Below are 23902 nucleotides of genomic sequence, written 5' to 3' on the forward strand. Positions count from 1 at the left end.
CTAGACCAATAAAAAAGACCCACATCAACTGACTAAAATATTTAATTTTGTAAAATATAGTGATTAAATTGAAAAAATTAATAGTTAGGTGATCATAATCGAAAAATATAATGACATATAATTGACAAACTTTGGCAAAAACAACCAACGACAATAATGAGTGGACTAAAATTTTGAACTTTTAAAATATTGAGACCAAATCTCAAATTCTATACAAGTACAAGGATTAACATCAAAATTTAACTATTATTTAATCATCTTAATTGCATCGGAAGGAGACGTGTCAATGAAGTGACTGCAAAAGAGAGCAGCATAGCCTCCTTTTTTCCAGAAGCAACTTTAATTATTATTAATTAATTAAAATTAACAACTTTCTAAAATCCCTTAAACACCCTTCCCCAAAAATCAGTTCCCTCATTACTTACCGTCCGATAGTAATCTTTATCATCAAAGATTAAATCCAACAGCTCATATTCTCTCACTCCCATAAAAATACAATGTACCCTTACCACACGTACATAAAACCATGTGTACCGTCGAAACAAAACCAACCCCAACCTCCCTTCTCCCCCACCAAATAAAGCAAAAAAAAAAAAAACACCAGAGTCTCCGTTTCGTGTTGGATTTTTTAATATTTGTTTCACTTTTTCAGTTTCGTCCTTGTTTCTCCCATCCTTTCGGTTTCTCTCCGCCTCCCCAAAAAAAACGAAATTCAGGGAATTAAATTCCCTATAAAATCGTTTCTCGTAAAATTCCTTTTCGTTTTTAATCAAACCCGATTTCCTGGTTTCTTTTTCTTCATCGATCGTCGCCGGCGTAAAAACAAGGTATGTTTAGGGTTTTAATTTGATTTTTTTTGGCATTTTTTAAATTTTTTAATATTATTGGATTGTACTTATTGGTTGTGGTTTGAATTTTTTTTCCGATGGACGGCTGTGATAAACTAAGGATTTTTATCTAGATTCTTCGTTTAGGTTTTTGAAAGACGAGATTACCCTTTCGTTTAGGCTACGTAATTTATTAACACGACGACAATGCCCTTACTAGGTCGGTATCGACAGCTATAAAGGAGCATGTTGGTAGAGGGTATATTCGTTAATATAATAAATGTTAGGAATTGGAAAATATTAAAATAATCAAAAGCTATATATTTTGATTGATATACGCGTTTGGGGATAATTTAGCTTTTGACCCTTTCTAAAAGAATCCATCAACAAAAAAATCCTTAATTTTGTTCATCTTTGATTGTAGAAAAATCAAAAGCAAAAAGCTTGCCGAATTAGAAAAAGAAATTATGGGTTCTGAACAGAATGAAGGAACAAGCTTTCCACCATCGGAGCCAAAGCTTTGTGCCAACGGTTGTGGGTTTTTCGGGACGGCGGCGAATATGAATTTATGTTCAAAGTGTTACCGGGACCTCCGTGTTGGGGAGGAGCAAGCGGCGAAGGCGAAAGCTGTTATGGAGAAATCTCTCAGTATCAAAACGAAGCATGAACCTGTCGTTGTGGAGACTTTTAAGCCTCATGTGGGTTCTTCGTCTACATCGATTGAGCAACAACAACCGGCTGTTGTTGCCGTTAATCAACAACCGGAACCAAAGGCGGCGAACAGGTGTTTTATTTGTAGGAAAAAGGTTGGGTTAACTGGGTTTAAGTGCAGGTGCGAGAATACATTCTGTGGGGAGCATCGGTACCCAGAAAAACACGAGTGTTCATTTGATTTCAAGGGTGTTGGACGTGATGCCATTGCTAAGGCAAATCCCGTTGTTAAAGCTGATAAGGTGGAGAGGTTCTGAAAGGTGGGGAGTTGTTTGTTGGATGAATGTGTTTCTTGCCTTTTCTTACTTCCTATCTCGGGGTTATCGAGAGAGCAGTTAGATTTAGGGTCAATGGAAATATTGTGGGGTGATTTACTGATTTATGTTGTTGCTGGTGTTTTTGTTGGGGTTGTGGGATATGATTTGGGAGGGGGAGGGGGATGTTTTAAGGGTGAATGCAAAATGGATCAATGAATGTTTTTAGTTTTCATTTTTACTTCGATTGTATCTGCCTTTGATCTTTCATTATATCCATGTTTATTAGATGTAATGTATGTTATGCCATCTAGTTTATCTGCAATTGTCATGTGCATATGACATTATGGTATTAGAATCATAGGGTTCAAAATCGATGGCCAAGGTCTCAGGAAGCAGTTAGAACACAACTGGCGTACTGGGAAACTGTGCCTAATGTCATAGCTTGTTCATGCTGGAAAGAGATCGTGCAAGTTGGTCAAGATGGATCGATCTTGTCACTTAGCCAATCAATTTCTTGTTGGTTTTGAACAAGTGGTAGATGTTTGGATTTTAATTTGGAGGATAAGAAAGAGTTTTTAAGAAAAAAGAAAGTTAAAAATTGGGAACATAATCAAATTAAATTTTTTATTATTAAATAGGTCAATTTAATCGATTGGAGCGCTATAATGTGAGTAAATTAGGCCTATTTAATTTACAAATATTAGTCTAATTTTTTAAATATTTTAAAAGATGTTGGAAGTTAATTTGAATTGTATGGATAAAAAAATAATAAAGTTCCAATTTTTTAGAACAAGTTTTGAATTTGAGACTTAGATGTAAGAGATTTAATTGTAAGGGTAAATTATAAAAATAGCTTTTTAATTTTGGAGAATCTTTAAAGATGCTTAATTTTGAGTGATGAACCTGATTTAGACAATTTGAAGTGAATTCAATTTACCTAAAACCAATCAGTTTGCTTAGTTAAAGTCCAAATATGTGACACCTGCATACACACCTTTTCTTAATTAGTGTTGAGGAATTTTCATCCTGTCATATTGTGCTTAAATATGCCATCTAACACAATATGAAAAAGAATGTGCACTCTATTATTGATTCTTTATTAGAATTAAATCAAGCTAGTTATTCATTAGGAGTTTATTCTCTAACAGTGTCTTGTTGCAGTGTTACATTTTCTTGTTCTGTTTTTGATACATTTTATTCAACCTCAAGCTTGTCAAGATCAAATGAATCTTGGGGCAACATAATTTCTTCTTTAGATTCTTGGTGGTCCTCTTCAACTTCTTGTTCTTGATCTTGACATTCTATAATTGTTTGAGCTTCTTCCCAATCTTTCTTCTTCAACTTCAGCTTCATCCTTTACCGAAGCAGATTCAGTCTCTATTTCATCTTCAACTCCATCAGCTATTGGGATTTATTGTTCCTCAATTGCGTCACAAGAAACAAATATTTCACTAACTTCACTGACCTCTTGATGTTCAATTTCTTATTTTTCTACTTCCACAACATCCTCTTGAACCACTTCTTCTTTTGGCAATGGACTTTCCAGGAACTTATTCCAATCCTTACTACATCCTTATTTCTTCTTTGTCTCTTTGGTTAGCCATGCAAAAGACCTGCAAGCCAAAAACCAGTTAAAATCAACCCCAAATGCCCCCTAATGCTTCACAAAACAATCTCGCATAATTTCTCGGGCAACTTTAACTGGATTACTGTCCGGTTTCACTCATGGGTGTCGCTTCCATACTTTGCAATAAAGGCTCTTCCCCGTAATGAATTTTTTTTTTTGAAAGTACAACCATATTCAAAGAGTATAAAGGCCTAAAGCTGAGTGTTGGGGATCAACTGGTATGAAGAAAGAAATAGAAACAGTAGAGAAATCAAATACAAATTTTACATGAAGAGCTCCTCCGAATATGATAAACACCATAGACAAAAAGAGACTTTGGCTTTTCACTAAATAAGCAAACAAACCAGAGTATAATATAGAGAAAATAAATTTAAATGTATTAAACGTACAAACCCAAACTTCGAAAACAAAGTTCTAACTTGGAAACAAAATTTTCTCCATAGTTGTCACGAAAATTTTCACCAAAACTCATTTACGACTATATCTTGTTACCCTGAAAAGAAAAGTCATGTAGTACTACATCTTTAATTGCCTCTTAATTAGTCTCTCTAAATATGAATACAATGATTCCTTTAAATAGGCTAAGATTAGATATCTAATCGTACTAAAATATTCTTATTGGGAAAAGATAACAGAGTTTAACTAGAAGAAAAAACTTGATTTATGCGGGGAACACGTCGCCACGTCACAACGTCCCCATTCGCGTCGTCATGACGTCTGCAGAATGTCAACCAAGCTCTAACCGTTCTCAAACTTAGAAACCGAAAGATTACTAGTCTTCAAATCAAGGTTGTATAATACAACCAGGGCTAGTGATACACAAACGGGCGCGTGCTTCACAACATAAGAGAAAACATCAAGGAAATCAAATCCCTTCACTTAACTATTACCCTTTGCGGCCAACCTTACTTTAAACACTCTGTTTTATCTGAAACTGCTACAATTTGAAATCTATGATTTCATCGAACTTCTCGATATCAGAATTCATTGTTTTCATCCCTAAACGGGTCAATTGCGAAATTCGAACCAAGTTCTAATACCAACTTTTTGGGGATTGACCCATATAGATAAAAAAAAGAGAAAAATAGAAAATAATAAACATACAAATTTTACGTGAAAAACTCCTCCAAAGAGGATAAAAACCACGAACAAAGGAAGTTTCGACTTTCCATTAAATGAGTAAACAAATGAGAGTACAATATAGAGAAAATAAACCTAAATTTACTAAATGTACATTACCCGAAACATCAAAGACAAAACCCTAACTCTCATAAAATTCTTTCAAAAGGGGTTCAAAATTCTCTCTATAGTTACTATGAAAACTCTCTCCAAAACTCGTTCGCGACTATATCTTGTCACCCAAAAAAAAAAGCCTTATAGTAGTACATCTTTAATTACCTCTTAATTGACCTCAGAGTTTAACTGGAAGAAAGAACCCGACTTATGTGGGGAACACGTCCCCATTCACATCGTCATGACGCCATCTATCATCGCAACGTTGAGAAATTTCTTATTCTGGCGTTGCCATCTATTCAATCGAAAATATGCAGCACACCCCACACTAAGAAAATAAAATAAAAAGTACAATGGCTAAAATAGCCTAGCCCAACTTGAGAGGAGACAAACCCTAGTTCGACTACTTTCCATTTGTTGTCGTAAGCTGCAATGGGATGATGAGAGAAAACAAGAACCACAATCCCAAGTTGTTGTACTCACGACCTACAAGCCTGTTATCAAGGAGAAGTCAAGATCGAAGGGTCCAAAAGGTTTGCCATTTACATCGTGGAGCATGTCGAGGCCATCGACCGCCATAAATCTCGAGTTTTTGAGAGGAGACAAACCCTAGTTTGACCACTTTCCATTTGTTGTCATAAACTGCAGTGGGATGATGAGAGAAAACGAGAACCACAATCCCAAGTTATTGTACTCACAACCTACAAGCCTGTTATCAAGGAGAACTCAAGACCGAAGGGTCCAAAAGGGCTTCCATTTACATCGTAGAGCATGTCGGGACCACCGACCGCCGTAAATCTCGAGTTTTCAAGAAGGCATCAACATCCAAATCATAGAGATTTAGATCAGCTTGATCAACACCACCATGCACGAGCCTTCGAGGCTAAAGGTCAACGGTGCTCCACCCTGTGTAGCATCCTTGCCTAAATGAACAAAAACGAGGTTGAGAAGGCTTCCAAGCAAGCAAAATAAGGTAATGTCCTAGATAAAAGTCGTGGAAAGACTACATGAAAGTCGAGGGTCTCTACATCTTTTCGACAGTTGAAAGCTGAGTGGAAGTTGGGGAGACCAGGTTATTTTGTCGAAAAAGAAGAAAAGGAAAAGAAGATGATAGGAAGGAAGATGGGAAAAGAGAGTAAAGGGAAAAAAGAAGGGAGAGAGAGGGGAAAAATGAGAGGATGGCCAACAATCTGCCATAAGGTTGTTGACAATGGCTAAAGGATCGCAAAGTTGGTTCATAGGGAATACCAAATGTGAGAGAAAATTATACTTTGTTGACTTTTTTTTCATTTGGATCCCAAAACGAATTTTTATTACTAGCATACCTCCAGCATTACTTCTCTAGTAGAAGTAGGGTTTTAACTACAGTGTCTGTAATGCCCAAACCTCCATCTTTCTTGCTTAAACATACATTCCTCTAATTAACTAAATTCATTTTTTTCTTATTATCTAGTCCTCCCTAAAAGTGTGTCTGGTATGAACTTATTGGGTGTACTTGTCGAAGCAAGCTATGGTGACAAACAAAAAAAAAAGAAAAAGGAAAGAACACTAACAAATTTTTATGTAGTTTGGTGTAAACCTACGTCTATTGGTTTACTGGGCCTTCACAAGAGATAAATCCATTGCTAAATCACAAGAGATAAACATACATTCCTCTAATTAACTAAATTCATTTTTTTCTTATTATCTAGTCCTCCCTAAAAGTGTGTCTGGTATGAACTTATTGGGTGTACTTGTCGAAGCAAGCTATGGTGACAAACAAAAAAAAAAGAAAAAGGAAAGAACACTAACAAATTTTTATGTAGTTTGGTGTAAACCTACGTCTATTGGTTTACTGGGCCTTCACAAGAGATAAATCCATTGCTAAATCACAAGAGATAAACATACATTCCTCTAATTAACTAAATTCATTTTTTTCTTATTATCTAGTCCTCCCTAAAAGTGTGTCTGGTATGAACTTATTGGGTGTACTTGTCGAAGCAAGCTATGGTGACAAACAAAAAAAAAAGAAAAGGAAAGAACACTAACAAATTTTTATGTAGTTTGGTGTAAACCTACGTCTATTGGTTTACTGGGCCTTCACAAGAGATAAATCCATTGCTAAATCACAAGAGATAAATCCATTGCTAAATCACAAGAGATAAACATACATTCCTCTAATTAACTAAATTCATTTTTTCTTATTATCTAGTCCTCCCTAAAAGTGTGTCTGGTATGAACTTATTGGGTGTACTTGTCGAAGCAAGCTATGGTGACAAACAAAAAAAAAAAAAAAAGGGAAAGAACACTAACAAATTTTTATGTAGTTTGGTGTAAACCTACGTCTATTTGTTTACTTGGCCTTCACAAGAGATAAATCCATTGCTAAATCACAGTACAAATAATGATTTAAGCTTAACTAATTACTCAATTGTTGATTGTTGTAGCCTCACTCGAACATTCAATATGAACTCTATCACTCTACAAACTAACCATTCTTACTCAAGCCTTTAAACACTTTTTATAAGAAGAAAATAACAATAGAATTGCATTAAGCAAAAGATATCCTATAAAGTAGATTTGATCTCTCAAATTTGTGTTCTTCATGAAAAATCGTAGTCTTTACTTATAAATCCTGCGCCTCTAGCTAAACTTAACAAGATAATCTTCCAAATCTTCAAAATAGTAATAGGATAATTCTTTATTCATGGATGATCATATACCAAATAATAATAGTAAAAGGACTCTCTATAATTTAGATTATCATTACAGATATAATTCATGCATTTATTTAACTAAAATTCAAAATAAAATTCAAAATAAATAAATAAAAAGATAATACAAGCCAAAATTCTCAATCCAATTTCATATGATTGATAATACCACACAAGTTGTTGTAATTATTGTTGTTTAACAAGTAGTACAACACCAAATTTGGAGTAACACTCCCCACAAGAACCATCTTCTAATTTTGTCAATGGCAGCCACAACACTTTTCGAGCCTTGAATGCCGATATACGGATAATAAGAGCCAAGCTCTAGTTTTTTAGGCTTAAGACCAATATAGCCATAGCTAAAGTGGTAAGTTTGTTAAAGTGGTAAGTCTTATGTCAGCATCTTTTATTTCGAAGTTGTAATGTTATAAAGAAAATTTTAAAGATTCAAAAAACCCTCTTTAAATTGAAAATAATATCAATTTTTTTCATTTAATTAATCCTCCAAACTGAAAAATATATTAAATAATATGTTTAATTAAAAGAGATGAACTTAAATTTTAACCGCAGTAATGATGTATCCGTTAATAATCATTGATTTAACTAATTTTAATAATGTGATGGTTGGAATAATGCTGATGTGGCACTATTTTACTAGAATAAAAATATGCAATTTAATAATTCCTCCTTCCCCCAAAAGAATTTTTTGGTTTCATAGGGTTGTAGGAACTTGGAGGCAAGAGTTAGCTTAGGTGATATTGAAACTTAAGGAAAGTCTTACTTGTTACTATACTTAAACTTGCTTTGAGTGCATATTTATACGTGATATGGAGATAGAGGAACAAGAGGAATTTCGGTGCATCTTTCTTGACTGAAGATTCTATTTTGGTGCATATTAAAGAGATTGTGCGAGCTCATTTAGAAGGAAGACCAATCAATAGAACTCACCATGTTAATTCTTCACTTTATGCTTCTTGGGGCATCATTGGTTAATTGTTTATATAACCTAAAGTATAGTTATTATACAATATTTTTTGTTCTTTTGTAGCGCAGTTTAACTGTTTTCTAGATTAAGGGTCCGTTTGTTTTACGAAAAATATTTTCTACAGTTTCCTGTGTTTGTTTCACAGAAAATAGCTTGGTCAACGGAAAATGACTTGTAGGTCAAAGTAAAATAAGCCATTTTTCCTGTAAAATGACTTACCCTCTTGAAAAGCGTAAGTCATTTTTTCAGAAAAGAGCTTATCTATAAATAATTTTATTTTTATATAAAAATTAACTTAAATCAAGCTTAATATTATTATATTGATAATAATTTTTATTTTTATTTTTAAAAATATTTAAAATATTATATTTTTTAATATTATTAAACATAAATATTTAATTATTTATATTTAGTCATATAATAAATTATTAATATAATAAATATAATTTATTATTTTAATAAATTATTTAATATTTCAATTTTATTTTAATAATAAATTTTAAAAATAATAATTCTAAATAATATTATTCACATATTATTGAAAATATTCAATATTAATATTTTAATAATAAATATTTAGTACAATTATAAATATATTAATAATAAATGTTTTATAGTATAAAAGGTTAAAATATGTCATAAGTCTATGTACACTTCACAGATTTGTAATTTAGCATTTGTTCTTTTATTTTCAAGAATTTAGTCCCTTTACTTTTCAAAGTTGAAAATCAAGTCCAATTGTTGACATCGTTAATTTTTTTTGTCAATTCTATTGATGTCACATTTTTAAATAAAAATACTCACTTAGTAGTCATGTAATTAAAAAATAACGTTGTAATGAATCTAAATTTAACATAATATTTTTAATATATGCAAAAATAATGTAAAATATTAAATTATAGTTAAAAATAAATTCAATTAAACAATGAAAAAATAAGAAAATATCAAATGTGTGTTTGTTTAATTGAAAACAACTTTTATAAAATATTTTAAAGAAATCTACTAAACAACAGAAAATATTTTACATAGATTCATCCAAACACCAGAAAATATTAGTTTTTCCAGAAAAGTAAATCATTTTTCAAAAATAATTTTCTAGAAGTCATTTTGAGTGAAACAAATGGAGCCTAATGAATTTCGTTTTTTATCAAAAACAAAAAAAAATTACAAACTCTCATAAGATTTATTTTCTATTTTTCTTAAATCCTAAGAAATTTTCTACATCTTAAGAATTTCTACGTTATTAAATAAACTCGACTATTAAACAATCTTGGGCATATAAGTTACAATAGAAAACCCATTTCAATGAAAAGAATCCGCTAGATGATAGAGTGGATAAGTCTTAACTAAGCTTAGCCTTTTAAGACAACAAAAGCCAGCTGTGGCCTGTGGGGAGTCTAAGACAAAGAGAGTTGCAGTGCAGAGAATCTGAACTGGATTTTAGCTAATTGAATCTTTCGAAACAGCTGCCCAATCCGCAGTTCTCTGAATCCAAAAGCAAAATAGACAGGTAGGGAGAGAGTACTTAAATTTAAAGCCCCTACATTGTCATGGTCATTGCCTTTTCTATGCAAGTATTTCGTGGTATTACCTCGAAAAGGAGCTTTGTTCAGAGCAGTGCACGTGTATAACCAGTACCACAAATATTTTCATGTCTCCCTCATATCTTTTAAAAACAACCCAATTCTCCTCTTCTCAAAGAAACATACATTTGTATTAGTTAACGACTATATAAACAATCAAGATTTAAATGAACACAACAATGTAATGTCTGATATAGCAGCTTTGGTTCAATGTGTAATAAAGTATTTAAGCTGTTTTAGCTTTCCATTCAAAGATAATAAAATGAAATGCACTAATAGAAAAGAGAAGTATTAAAGTAAAAAAAAAAAAACGAAACCTAAAATGATTGCTTCTTGAAAACCCAAATTTCCTAGCTAGCTACAAATTCAGTGCTGGAAACTGTTAGCTAAAATGGAGGACGACCAGAAGGCCAAAATGCTTCATTTGGTAATTGAATAGGGTTGAGAAGATTAGGTGCTAATCCGTGAAAAAGAGGCACATTTGACTCGGCTAATGCTTGTTGTTCTTGTTGCTGTAGTTGCCCTCCACCTGCTGTTGGTGATCCAATTGCACCCCCTTGCATTGGAAGCTGTGGCTCTTCTTCTTCTAATGGGAGCCGCTCATAAGCGGCGTTACTAAAAGAAGCTGCCATGATTACAACGGGGCCTGAACATGTAAGTGTACCTACAACACTGCCACCTACAACTTGCCCTTGTCCACCAGCCAAATATATGGTTAATCCCGTAGCTGCAGGCGGCGCTGGTGGTGGCAAGAATGATCCTGCTAATGATAATATCTCGAATCGACCATGTAAAGTCACAACTGCACCTGCTGAAGCTGGTTGTCTAAGGGTTACATTTGTTACAGTCCCGGTTCCACTCATTATACAAACCCCTCGTTGGCGTCTTCTTGCAAATGTTGCAACGCTTTCAACAATGTCACAACCATCACCTATTTCCATAACATGAGTACGGAGAGCATTGGCACTGTCTCGGGTTACGATGATTGGTGGTTTAGGCTTGTTCTTGGAACCAGCAGGTCTGCCTCTTGGTCTTCTATTGATCTCTCCTTCACCGGTGCCTTGTAAACTAAGGTCTTTCCCTTCGTTATTTCCACCGCTGCTACTGTTGTTGTTGTTATCGTCTCGATCCCGTTTCTTTAAACCACTGCTGCTTCCACTTTGCTCGTCTTCAGAATTTTGGTGATGAAATTGATGTTCTTGTTGTTGTTGATGCTGATGCTGATGCTGATGCTGCTGGTGGTGATGGTGAAGATTGAAATCTCTAAAATTAAATGGAGGTGGAAGTGAAAGACCATGTGATGTAACTGGATCCATCGCTTGAATTTTGCACTCGTTCTACAATCTCTTCCTTTAATTCCCTAAACCAGAACCCATAAGCTGAATTGATTTGGGGTTTCACCAGCTGAATTTACCATAAAGAGCCTGAGATAAAACTGGGGTTGGAAGAGGTTAGGGTTTGATATACCAAGAGAAAGGAATAGATGGGGATTGGGATTGGGATTGGTTTTTGACAAAGCCTTTGAGTTTAAGGGGTACCTTATGGGCGGTGGAGTAAGGTCCCCACTTCTTCTCTGATCTTAATTTGTCTGCTCCAGCAGCACCCCACGTTCTTTCTCTTTCTTTTCTTAATGTTCAATATAATAATACTATGGTGTCTACTTTAACTCACCTTAAATACCCCCCTTATTACACAGTCCTTATCTACAATGAATTCTTTTTCATCAACCCTTTCATTATGTATATCAAAGCTTCAAGCATATCCAAGTGGCATCTGCTATAAGTATATATATAAACAAATACATAGGACCATATACCATCCCCCTATTGCTGGAGTCTATTCTTATCTCAAACATAAGAAGGTTGAACAATTCTAACACGTTCAACCCATTGTAGATAAAATATATATATATAAACAAGTTTTATTTTGATGAAGGGTTATGAAAACGATGACTACATTAATTAACATGTTAATGTTCGTATGTGAGCGGAAAGCAGGTGGGAAAGTGAAGGTTTGACCGCATAATCCAGAGTGTTTGGGGGCGTGAGAGTTGGTGAAAAAAGACGCGTGGGAGGCGCTGACAGAGAAAGCAAGAGGCAAAGGGCAAACTGGCATCGCATTGCATTGAATTGCAGTGCAGTGCAGGGAGCAGTTTTAGGCAGCAGGAGAGGCGTTGGTAATATAGTGTTGTTGGATTGATTGCTAGGGTAGCTAACAGCTAGATTCAAGGAATAAAAACAAGGACGGCAAGCCTTAGTTTCAACTTTCAATCACCTTCCTAACCATTTTCTCGCTGATCAAGAAGACGCTTATCTCGCTTGAGTTGCAATGGGGACGAAATCCTATGTATCAAAAGATGCTCTTTGTCGGCTTTTTATCTCTTTCCTCATGCATGCAGATGGAGGCCTTAATTTTATTTTATTTTTTTAAATTATAGAATCATTATTATTCATTTTATGGTTTATAAAATTTAATATTTTTTGGATTTGTCCCTCAATCTATATTATTTTCAAAATTCTAACTTGGGTTATTTCCTTCAAAATATAATGTCTTTTCCTAATGCAACAAAGATCTTCATTTTAATTTATAACTTTTGCTCAACACTCTTTATTAAATTTTTTATAAGCTTCCTTAAATTATCCTTAAATTCTTAATTAAACTCGTGCTGTAGCATCAATGATATCGATTGAGCTATTAATTACTATAATCTTGATATGTCTTTCCTGCACATTAAATAAAATCTAACTTCGATAAATTAATAGTTTTTTTTAATTTAATAAAAATAAATGAATTGAATTTTCTATAAATCAACCAAATTTTGGTTAATTCTATAAATCAACAATTGAATTGATTTTAGTTTAGGTTAATCTTGGGGAGTCAAGTTAAAACTAGACGTGTAAAAATATTTTTGGGAGAGTTCTCCTTATATTTTTAGGAGAGCTATAATATATATACAAAGGGAGAAATTGTAAAAATCTTACACCTTAGGGACCTACTTATATTTTTTAGAAGGTCATAGTGTATTTACAAAGAACTAAATTGAAAAAAAAAAAAAAACTCTGGGGGCCATGGCCCCTAGCCTCTACTTGGCTCTGCCGTTGACCTCTAGTACCCCATCTGCAGCCTGTGTGATTTGCATAAATTAACTATGTCATTAATTAATTTAAAGTATTATTATGGAATTGCATTTTTTTTGCTGGAAGAAATTACAAACAATTAACCTAAATCAAAAGGGTTGTTTGTAAACAAATACAACCCATCCTCCTTATTAAAGTCTATTTTAGCCAATTTATCAGATTCTATATTTTATTCTTTTGGGATGTATTCGATTACCTAATCCTCTACATTCTTCAGGAAATGATAGATCCGCCTGACAAGCATTGACCTCGAATGCGTTGAGACCTAATCTTGGATAGCTTCAATAGCTTCCAAACTATCTATTTGAATCAACACTTTATTATCTTGCTACTCTTGCACAAGTATCAGACCATCCAAGATATCCCATAGTTTAGCCTTAAGAATTGAGCATTTTTCCAATTGATGATTAAAGCCAATAATCCAACCCCACGGTTGTCTCTCAAGATTTCCCTGCGACAGCATAACCTAAATCTATTTTAACTGAACCATCCGTTCTTAATTGCATAGAGTCACTAACTAAAATACATAATACTGGAACTATAAAATTTGACCTAATATTTTTATTACAAGAATAGGAATGTCAGGACTTGAAGTATAATTTCTAATTAGTAAAATAAAATTTGATACTATCCTAAATAAATAATTTATCAATCTTAAGAAAATAAAAATAAAAAGAAACTTATTAAGGTATTTATGAGAAGAGTGTCCAATAATAAGATTTTTTATTTTTTATTCTATGTAAAATAAGAAACACAAGTCTATTATTTCACCCTTACCATGAAGATGTTATGGTTTTAAAAAAAAAATATTGGTTTCTGTAATTGTTTTTTCCAATAATATTATTTTTAATGTTTAAATTTGTATTTTCTTTTTAGTAGTGCAATATGCCTTATCACTAAACTAAATTATTAGAGGTTTTTATTCTTTTGTAAAATGAATTTAATTTGGTTAAAACATGTCATAAGTCATTGTACTCTTTAAAAATTTAGAATTTAATCTATGTATTTTTATTTTCAGGAATTTAGTTCATTTACTTTTCAAATTTTTATAATTCAAGTATAACTATTAAGATTGTTACTTTTTTTTGTTAAATTCATGTTAATTACAACATCATTTTTTAATTACATGACTACTAAGTGATGTTTTTTTAAATGTCACGCCAACAAATTTAACAAAGAAAATAACAATATTAACAATTAGTCCTGAATTTTAAAATATGAAAAATAGATAACAAAATCTCTGTAAATAAAAATATACAGAGATTAAAGTCCAAATCTTAAAATTATAGAGGAACCTATGGAATATTTTAACCTTTTTAATTTCTTTTGTATTTGTGGGAAACTCAATCTTGTCGAAATTCATGTCATAGTTCAATACATAATTTATTAACTTAGATGTCTTGCAACCATATATATATATATATAACCTTGCACATTCCCTATTCTAAGGATTAGTATATATTATGACAAAGATTCAATGTGTATTATTAAACTCTATTTAATGTTAGTAGCCAAAAGAGTAATAGCAATAATGAGTTGAAAGTGTAGATTTTGGATGAACAAATTAAATATTCTATCTTAGACGCAATTTGAGAATACCGTCAGAGGATAATTAAGCAAATTTGTAAAGTTAGTCTCCTTTATATATACTAACCATACACCAACTCAACAACTCAATTAGGAAAAAAACTGAAAACTATTGTAGTTCATATGTATACGTACAATTTTACTTTTATTTTAATGGTATACATTAAAATAAATATATACATATGTTAATTTTCATATTTGATTAATATAAGTGTTTGTATATGTAATATATCAACATAAAATGATGTTAATTCGATAATGTTGTTAGTGGTTTATAAAATCGAATCAAATCAAAATTTCATATATAAAATCACACAAAATCAAAGTTCATGTATGACATTACATATTAAATCAAAGTTTATGTATAATTTTGATATTTTTATCCATAAATATAATCCCTTAATCAACTAAGTTGATATCAAGCTGAAATGAAATTCTAGTTGATACCAAGTTGGGGGTTCGCACCTCGACATCCACTTCCTTGATACCCTTGATTAAATAAATAATTAAATGTCTTTTAAATTTAGGCATAATGACTTATCTGGTATTCCAACTTTATATATATATATAAAGAGTCATCTTAGTCTTTCACTTAATTTTTGCCTATTTTAGTCCTAAAACTTGTATTATTTGTCAAATTATCCTCAAAATATTAACTTTGCTAATGTGACATCCACGTGTATGCTACGTTTACAATTAATTAATTGTTTAAAAATCAAAAATATTTTTTTTATAATTTTTAATAATTTAAATAGTTATTAAAATTACTTTTTTATAAAATTGAAAAACCAAATAAGTTATTACACCTAAAAATTAATATCGACAAAGTGAAGAGGACCATGCTCGATTAAATGTTGCAATTGCACTTTTAATCTCACTTAAAAATTAACAATACAATTTAACTCATTTTAGCTCTGTTTGAATAAAAAAGAAATTAGATTTTGATGTCCTCCAAAATATTAATTATTAAATTTAACCAATTTCACATAAAAAATCACTCTACATCTTTAAATATTATTTTAACCCTTAATACAAAATTCCTTACATCATCGTTACATGCAAAGAAGTCTTTCTAAACAAATTGAGAAGATGATAACTTAGAAAATATCACAACTTTGAATGCTAACAGGTGACTCATACATACCATATTTTAAATCCCTTATCTTAATCAACTTCATATAATAATAATAATAATATTCCATTAAACAAATCAACCAATCACAATCTTGTACTTCTTTATTATTAAGGAAGAAAAAGTTAAACGAAAGATAAGGAAGAAAAAAAATAAATTAAACATGTGAAGTGCAACTCCATTGCCTGGAATCAGCTGTCATAATATAATGTTATATATATATATGTAGATGCCATGGTTTATCCTTTTTTTCTCGTAGCTCTTACCAGTTGAACACCACTTAGCTTTCACATGTCAACAGAACTCAAACTAAAGATTAGATGTTTAATAAAGGACAAATCAAGGCTGCCCACTTCATCTAACATTTATCAGAAATCCCGGATTGAATGTTAATTTACATCTCATTATAATTTTTTCAATTTTATGAGTTGAAGTATATAATTAATGAGGGTTCGAGAAATTAAAGATAGGGGTAATATAATTTTTAGTCTTTGAATTTTGTAATTAGGTTCAGTTTGGTATTTATTTATTTTTTTTGTTTGGTGTGACTCTTAAATTTAATAATTAAGTTTATTTTGATTCCTAAACTTGAAAAATAGAAAAGTTTGATGATGTGGTACTTTAAAATTATGCCACATCATCATTTGAAAATTAAAAAAATATATAAATTTTTAGGCGACGTAAAAATTTTAGCTTAGCTTGGTCGCTAATTGTGGCGATTTATTGAAAAAAAGTTTGAAATTTGACGTTTGATTTTGAAATAAACAGGGAGTCGCCACCGATCCTTTTTCCTAGGTGTGATCGGACACCTATTAGATCTCTTATTAAAACAAATAAAAGGCTAAGTTTAGGTCTACGTTAAAATCCAAAGAAAATTTAAGGTTCGGGAGTCGGTTACGTGCGAGGAAGGTATTAGCACCCTCGCGACGCCCAAAATTGGTATCTTATTAAACACATGTTGTCTTGATTTTCAAAAATACGAATTCAATTTGACATTTAAGTGTGATCCGATTGAAGGAAATGAGAAGTTGCAAGTTTTTTTGTTTTTTAGAAGGACGTCCCGTTTTTTAACACGAGCCGATTAATTTCACCCAACATAGCGATGAAATCGATGACTTAATGTTAAAATCGGTACATTGCCTTATTCTTAAAATTAAAATGTAAAAAGTTTTTAAAATGATAGTAAAAAAATCCAAGAATATTATTGTCAAAAAAATGCGAATAATGATGTGAATAATAAAATATATAAAATATAAAATATTAAAATATCAAAATATTAGAATAATAATTAATATTGACAAATAAAAAATAAAATAGAAATAAAAAAATGTACATAATATATATATATTAGAAATAATAATGATGTTTAAAAATCAATACTATTAATAATACTACATCAATATGTACATATATAAAAAATAAATACGTGATAATATTAAAAATATGTACATAATATAGTGTTAAAATACATACATAATATAGTTAAGATATATACATAAGATAACATGTAAAAATATATATATAAATAATATAATATTAAAGATATATACATAAAATAGTATAAAATATATATATACACGTAATATAGAATTTAAAATGTACCTAATATATTAAAAGAATATATCCGGACCTCAAAAAAACTTTTTCGGTAAAAATGGGTAAGCTTCCTCCTTTTATTTTTTTTTTTACTTTCGTATAAAAGAAACAAAATAAGATTGAAAGGAAAATAATAAGTAAACAAAGAACTTAAAATGAGAATAGACAAAGAAACCTCTTTTGCTTTGATCTTTGATTAATCTTCAAAAAAAAACTAATTTCTCCAAAAACTAGCCTTCACAATAACTCTTCTCCTTAATTACTTTAAAAAGAAACCTCTCCAAAAATCCTTTACAATAACTTTCTCTCCCAAAAACTCTCCAAAAAAAAAATCCCCCCATATACAAAATATGAGAAGGCTTATATAGCCATTTACAAAATATTTTTTTATTGTTTATGTCTTCATTTGTAGGTACAAGTGGTGGTGGAGAAGGTGTGGCTAGTGGAGTTGGTGGTGGAAAAAGAGTGGCTAGTGGAGTTGGTGGTGGAAAAGGTGTGGCTAGTGGAGTTGGTGGTGGAAAAAGAGTGGAAAAAGAGTGGCTAGTGGAGTTGGTGGTGGAAAAGGTGTGGCTAGTGGAGTTGGTAGTGGAAAAGGAGTGGCTAGTTGAGAAAAGTTTAAGTTGTGGGCTAGGTTTTTTATTTTGATTTGGGCTTAGGGTTTGGGCCATTGGGGTTTTGATGTAAATTGGGCTTTGGGTAGTTAAGATTTTGGGTTTTGGGTTTAATTTTGGTGGGTTAGGTAAGGCTAAATTGGGTTTTGATGTAAATGGGCTAAAATTGGCCTACAACAGCTGCCCCTCTTTGCTTATTATCGTGTAACGAGAATAGAGCAAAAATATAAAGAAAGGTCAATTTTGCACGGTCTTGTTAAGTATGGACTTCTTTGGTGCTCTTCTCATCCAGGTAGTCTCTTTCCAGTCCATCGCATCTTGTAGCTTTGGTTCAATCCACTGCAAATTCGGAGATATGCCTTGTAGCTTCAATCTGTTCCCATGTAATTCAATATGCTCTTCTATCGCTTCCGTGAGATAAGGTTTTGGGTCTTCTCTTCTGCCACTTTAGAAAGGCAAGATCCGATATCCTCGATTAACTCCACTGCAACTTCAGGGAGACAAAATCCGGTGTCTTCAATCATCTCTAATATTGATTCTTTACTCGGCATGTGATCCTGAGCTCAACTCATTTCTCGCAATATGAATTGACTCTGTAAAACTAGACATTAAAAACAGAAATTGAAAATAGCTCAGCACGTGAGCCAAGGCTCAACTCACCTCTCGCAAAAGTAGATTTTGAAAATACCTCGACATGTAAACCCAAGGCTCAACTCACATCTCGCAATCTGAGTTGATTTTTGAAAAACAGAAATTGAAAAAACAGAAATTGAAAAGCAGAAATTAAAAAGACCTCAGCATGTGAGCCGAGACTCAACTCACCTCTCGCAATATGAGTTAATTTTTGACAAACAGAAATTGAAATTACCTCGGCGTGTCCCGAGGCTCAACTCACCTTTCGCAATATGAGTTGATTTTTTTGAAAAACAGAAATTTAAAAATACCTCAGCGTGTCCTGAGGCTCAACTCACCTCTCGCAATATGAGTTGATTTTTTACGAACAGAAATTGAAGAACAGAAATTGAAAAAACCTCAGCATGTGAGCCGAGGCTCAACTCACCTCTCGCAATATGAGTTAATTTTTGACAAACAGAAATTGAAATTACCTCAGCGTGTCCCGAGGCTCAACTCACCTCTCGCAATATGAGTTGATTTTTGAAAAACAAAAATTTAAAAATACCTCAGCGTGTCCTGAGGCTCAACTCACCTCTCGCAATATGAGTTGATTTTTTTTTACGAACAGAAATTGAAGAACAGAAATTGAAAAGACCTCAGCATGTGAGCCGAGGCTCAACTCACCTCTCGCAATATGAGTTAATTTTTGACAAACAGAAATTGAAATTACCTCAGCATGTCTCGAGGCTCAACTCACCTCTCGCAATATGAGTCGATTTTTGAAAAACAGAAATTTAAAAATACCTCAGCGTGTCCTGAGGCTCAACTCACCTCTCGCAATATGAGTTGATTTTTTTTTACGAACAGAAATTGAAGAACAGAAATTGAAAAGACCTTAGCATGTGAGCCGAGGCTCAACTCACCTCTCGCAATATGAGTTGATTTTTTTTTACGAACAGAAATTGAAAAGACCTCAGCATGTGAGCCGAGGCTCAACTCACCTCTCGCAATATGAGTTGATTTTTGACAAACAGAAATTGAAATTACCTCAGCGTGTCTTGAGGCTCAACTCACCTCTCGCAATATGAGTTGATTTTTGACAAACAGAAATTGAAATTACCTCAGCGTGTCCTGAGGCTCAACTCACCTCTCGCAATATGAGTTGATTTTAAAAACAAAAATTGAAAATACCTCAGCGTGTGAGCCAAGGCTCAACTCACCTCTTACAATATGAGCTAATTTTTTATGAACATAAATTAAAACCACCTCAGCGTGTCCTGAGGCTCAACTCACCTCTCGCAATATGAGTTGATTTTTTTTTACGAACAAAATTTGAAAATACCTCAGCATGTGAACCGAGGCTCAACTCACCTCTCGCAATATGAGCTGATTTTGAAAAAGTAGAAATTAAAAGGTTCAACCCACTTCTCGCAATATGAGTTGATTCTTGAACAACGTAAATTGAAAACAGAAATTGAAAATACCTCAACGTGACCTGAAGCTCAACTCACCTCTCGCAATATGAGTTGAAATTAAACCAAAAAAAATTGAAAATACCTCAGCGTGCCCCGAGGCTCAACTCACCTCTAGCAATATGAGTTGATTTTGAAAAACAAAAATTAAAAGGCTTAACTCACCTCTCGCAATATGAGTCAATTTAAAACATAAACTAAAAATACTTCAGCGTGCCCCGAGGCTCAACTCACTTCTTGCAATATGAGTTGATTTTGAAAACAAAAATTAAAAATACCTCAACGTGTCTTGAGGCTCAACTCATCTCTCGCAATATGAGTTGATTTCCCTTGAAAAACATGAATTAAAAATATCAAAATACCAAAACCTGTCCTTTGGTAGAACTCGGGTGTCTTTTCCTTTGATTCAGTGCGACTCTCATTCAAGATTTCTTGCTCTGCTGGAGTACCTGTATATGCCATGTATGATGTTATCATGATATGCACATGTTTGTCTTAAATGCTTTTATGCCTACATGATTATGCAGTGCTCCTTAAGCATGTTTGTCGGATGTCCATTTAGCCACGATTGTTGAGGATCTGTGTTCATTGCTTTGATTCTCGACTTTCTCTTCAGGCCTTATACCTGTCTTCAAGCTTTACGAGTAATCGACGTTTCTCAGATATCACTCTTCTGCCCTCGATTGAACTTTGTTCTTACTTTGAGACTCTTGTGCTTATCAAATTTTCATCCAGGTAATGCTTAACATTTCTTTTGTTTAGAGTATGTCATTTCACCATTTATCATGTAAATAAACACATAATGAGATGCATGAAAAAGGTCGGATAGGGACAAAAATGATATTTCATATTCATCTATTTCAAATGTGGCAAACAAAGCAAGTTAACCAATGAGAGTAAAAAATGTCAAAAAGAAAGAAAGGATCGTATTCAACGGATACAAATGCTCTAGATATTCAACACATGAACTCTTCCTCGTTCCTCAATCAAAAATCTTTTCGAGCGCGGCTTCTTGCGTAGAAGATTTCGAGCTTTCAGAAATGCTTCAAATACTGTAGCCTCACTGCTTGACCTATCGTTCGACCGCCAGGTTTGTTTCATTAGGACGCCCTCTCAGGTTTTCATCCTAATCTTTTTGTACTAATCAAGACGCCCTTTTCGGGTTTTCACCTTGATCCCTTTTTTTTAAGATGCTCTTTTCGGGTTTTCATCTTAAGCATAATATTTATTCACAGCATCTGAGTTCACTGGATTCGATAACACTTTCCCATCCATCTCGGTAATGATCAAAGCTCCTCCTGAGAATGCCTTCTTTATGACATATGGTCCTTCCCAATTTGGTGCCCATTTTTCTCGCATGTCTTTTTGTATTGGGAGAATTTTCCTCAGCACGAGTTCTCCTTCATGGAATTCTCTTGGCCGTACCTTCTTGTCATGGGCTGTGATCATTCTTTTCTAGTACATTTGTCCATGACAAATTGCCCTGAGACGCTTTTCTTCAATGAGGTTCAGTTGATCATATCGAGCTTGTACCCATTCTGCTTCTTCTAACTTTGATTCCATTAAGACTCGCAGAGAGAGGATCTCAACCTCAATAGGTAGCACAGCTTCCATTCCATAAACCAGAGAGAAAGGAGTTGCTCCTGTAAATGTTCGCACAGATGTGTGATATGCATACAAAGCAAATGGTAGTTTCTCGTGCCAATCTTTATATGTCTCAGTCATTTTCCCAATGATCCTCTTAATATTTTTGTTGGCTGCTTCCACAGCCCCGTTCATCTTTGGGCGATAGGGCGAGGAGTTATGATGCTTTATTTGGAATTGCTTGCACACTTCTTCCATCATCTTATTGTTCAGATTCATGGCATTATCTGAAATGATTCTTTCAGGCAAACCATATCGGCAAATGATTTCCTTTTTCAAAAACTTGCACACTGCAGTCTTCGTCACATTGGCAAATGAAGCGGCTTCAATCCATTTTGTGAAGTAATCGATAACCACAAAAATGAATTGATGTCCATTTGAAGCTTTTGGAGAAATTGGCTCTATGACATCCATGCCCCACATAGAAAAAGGCCACGGAGAAGTCATAACATGAAGGGGTGAATGGGCTACATGAATTTTATCGCCGTAGATTTGACATTTGTGGCATTTTCTGGCAAAATTGATGCAGTCACTTTCTATTGTCAGCCAATAATAACCGAGTCTCATGATCTTTCTGGCCATATTGAAACCATTGGCATGCATTCTGCAAATTCCCTCATGGACCTCTTCAAGTATTTTTCTGGCTTCAACATCATCCACACATCTCAAAAGCATCTGATCCTTTCCTCTTTTATACAGGATATCCCCATCAAGAACAAATCCTGCTGCCATTCTTCTAATTGTTCTTTTATCGTTCTCATTCGCTTGTTCGGGATACCTTTGATTCTTGATATATTCTAAGATATCATGGAAGCAAGGCCGTCCGTCTACTTCTTCCTCAATGCTACAACAGTGTGCAGGGACCTCGTATATGCTCATTTTGAGGGGCATTATTTCTGCTTCTCTACTTGCTTTGAACATTGAAACCAAAGTGGCCAGGGCATCAGCCAGTTGGTTCTTTTCTCATGGGAAGTAATGAAAAGTTATTTCTTTGAATTCCTTGATCAATCCAGCCACTAAATCGCTGTACTTAATCAATTTTGAGTCCCTCACTTCCCACTCTCCACGGATTTGGTAAATTACTAGGGCTGAGTCCCCGTACACCTCCAAGATCTCGATGTTTCGTTCGATAGCTGCACGAAGCCCCATGATACAGGCCTCATATTCTGCGATATTATTGGTACAGAAGAAGTTCAGTCTTGCAGTGAACGGATAATGATTCCCGTCTGGTGATACCAGGATTGCTCCAATTCCATGCCTTAAAGCATTTGATGCACCATCAAAGCACATCTTCCATGACTTCTCTTTTGATTACTCGGATTCTATTTTTGTGATGCACATTAAGTCTTCGTCTGGAAAATCGAATCTTAAAGGCTCATATTCCTCTGTCGTTCGAGTTGCTAAAAAATCAGCTATTGCGCTCCCTTTTATCGACTTCTGACTTACATAGGCAATGTCATATTCCGAAAGGAGGATCTGCCATCGTGCCATTCTTCCTGATAGTGCAGGCGATTCCATCATGTATTTTATTGGGTCCAGCTTTGAAATTAGCCATGTCGTGTGATACAACATATATTGTCTGAGTCTCCGAGCTACCCAAACCAGAGTGCAACAATATTTCTCAATGGACGAATATTTTGCCTCATATTCAGTGAACTTTTTGCTGAGGTAGTAGATCACTTTTTCTTTCTTTCCTGACTCGTCGTGTTGCCCCAGTACGCAACCCATTGAACTTTCGAACACAGTCAAATACAATATCAATGGTCTTCCAAGAGTTGGCGGTACTAGCACTGGAGGACTGGACAAATATTGGTTTATCTTATCAAAGGCCACCTGGCATTCCTCATTCCATTCTCCCGGGTTATGTTTTCGAAGAAGCCGAAAGATTGGGTCGCATTGGTTGGTAAGTTGAGCGATAAACCGGGCGATGTAGTTTAATCTCCCTAAAAATCCTTTAACTTCCTTTTGCGTGCGCGGAGGTGGTAATTCTTGGATGGCTTTTATTTTATCTGGATCAACTTCAATACCTCTTTCACTGACAATGAAGCCTAGCAACTTTCCCGAGGTAGCCCCAAATGTACATTTGGCTAGATTAAGCTTTAGCTGCAACTTTCTCAGCCTTTCGAACAACTTCTTGAGGTTCACTACATGCTCTTCTTCCCCTCGGGATTTAGCAATCATATCGTCGACAT

General features: G+C 33.6%; 2 protein-coding genes across 2 annotated transcripts; one reads left to right on the top strand and one right to left on the bottom strand.

Moving 5' to 3' along the window:
- The first annotated feature begins 280 nt into the window (after positions 1-280).
- Positions 281-2033, top strand: LOC107963645 (zinc finger A20 and AN1 domain-containing stress-associated protein 1). The gene is made up of 2 exons (XM_016900070.2): positions 281-827; positions 1252-2033. The coding sequence occupies exon 2, from the start codon at positions 1295-1297 to the stop codon at positions 1793-1795; it is 501 nt and encodes a 166-aa protein (XP_016755559.1). The 5' UTR covers positions 281-827; positions 1252-1294; the 3' UTR covers positions 1796-2033.
- Positions 2034-10131: 8098 nt separating this feature from the next.
- LOC107963646 (AT-hook motif nuclear-localized protein 26) lies at positions 10132-11650 on the bottom strand. The gene has a single exon (XM_041105452.1). It carries the CDS (start codon positions 11230-11232, stop codon positions 10303-10305), a length of 930 nt encoding a protein of 309 aa, XP_040961386.1. The 5' UTR covers positions 11233-11650; the 3' UTR covers positions 10132-10302.
- Positions 11651-23902: the final 12252 nt, after the last annotated feature.

The sequence above is a fragment of the Gossypium hirsutum genome, chromosome A03 (genome assembly GCF_007990345.1).
Source record: "Gossypium hirsutum isolate 1008001.06 chromosome A03, Gossypium_hirsutum_v2.1, whole genome shotgun sequence".
NCBI lineage: Eukaryota > Viridiplantae > Streptophyta > Magnoliopsida > Malvales > Malvaceae > Gossypium > Gossypium hirsutum.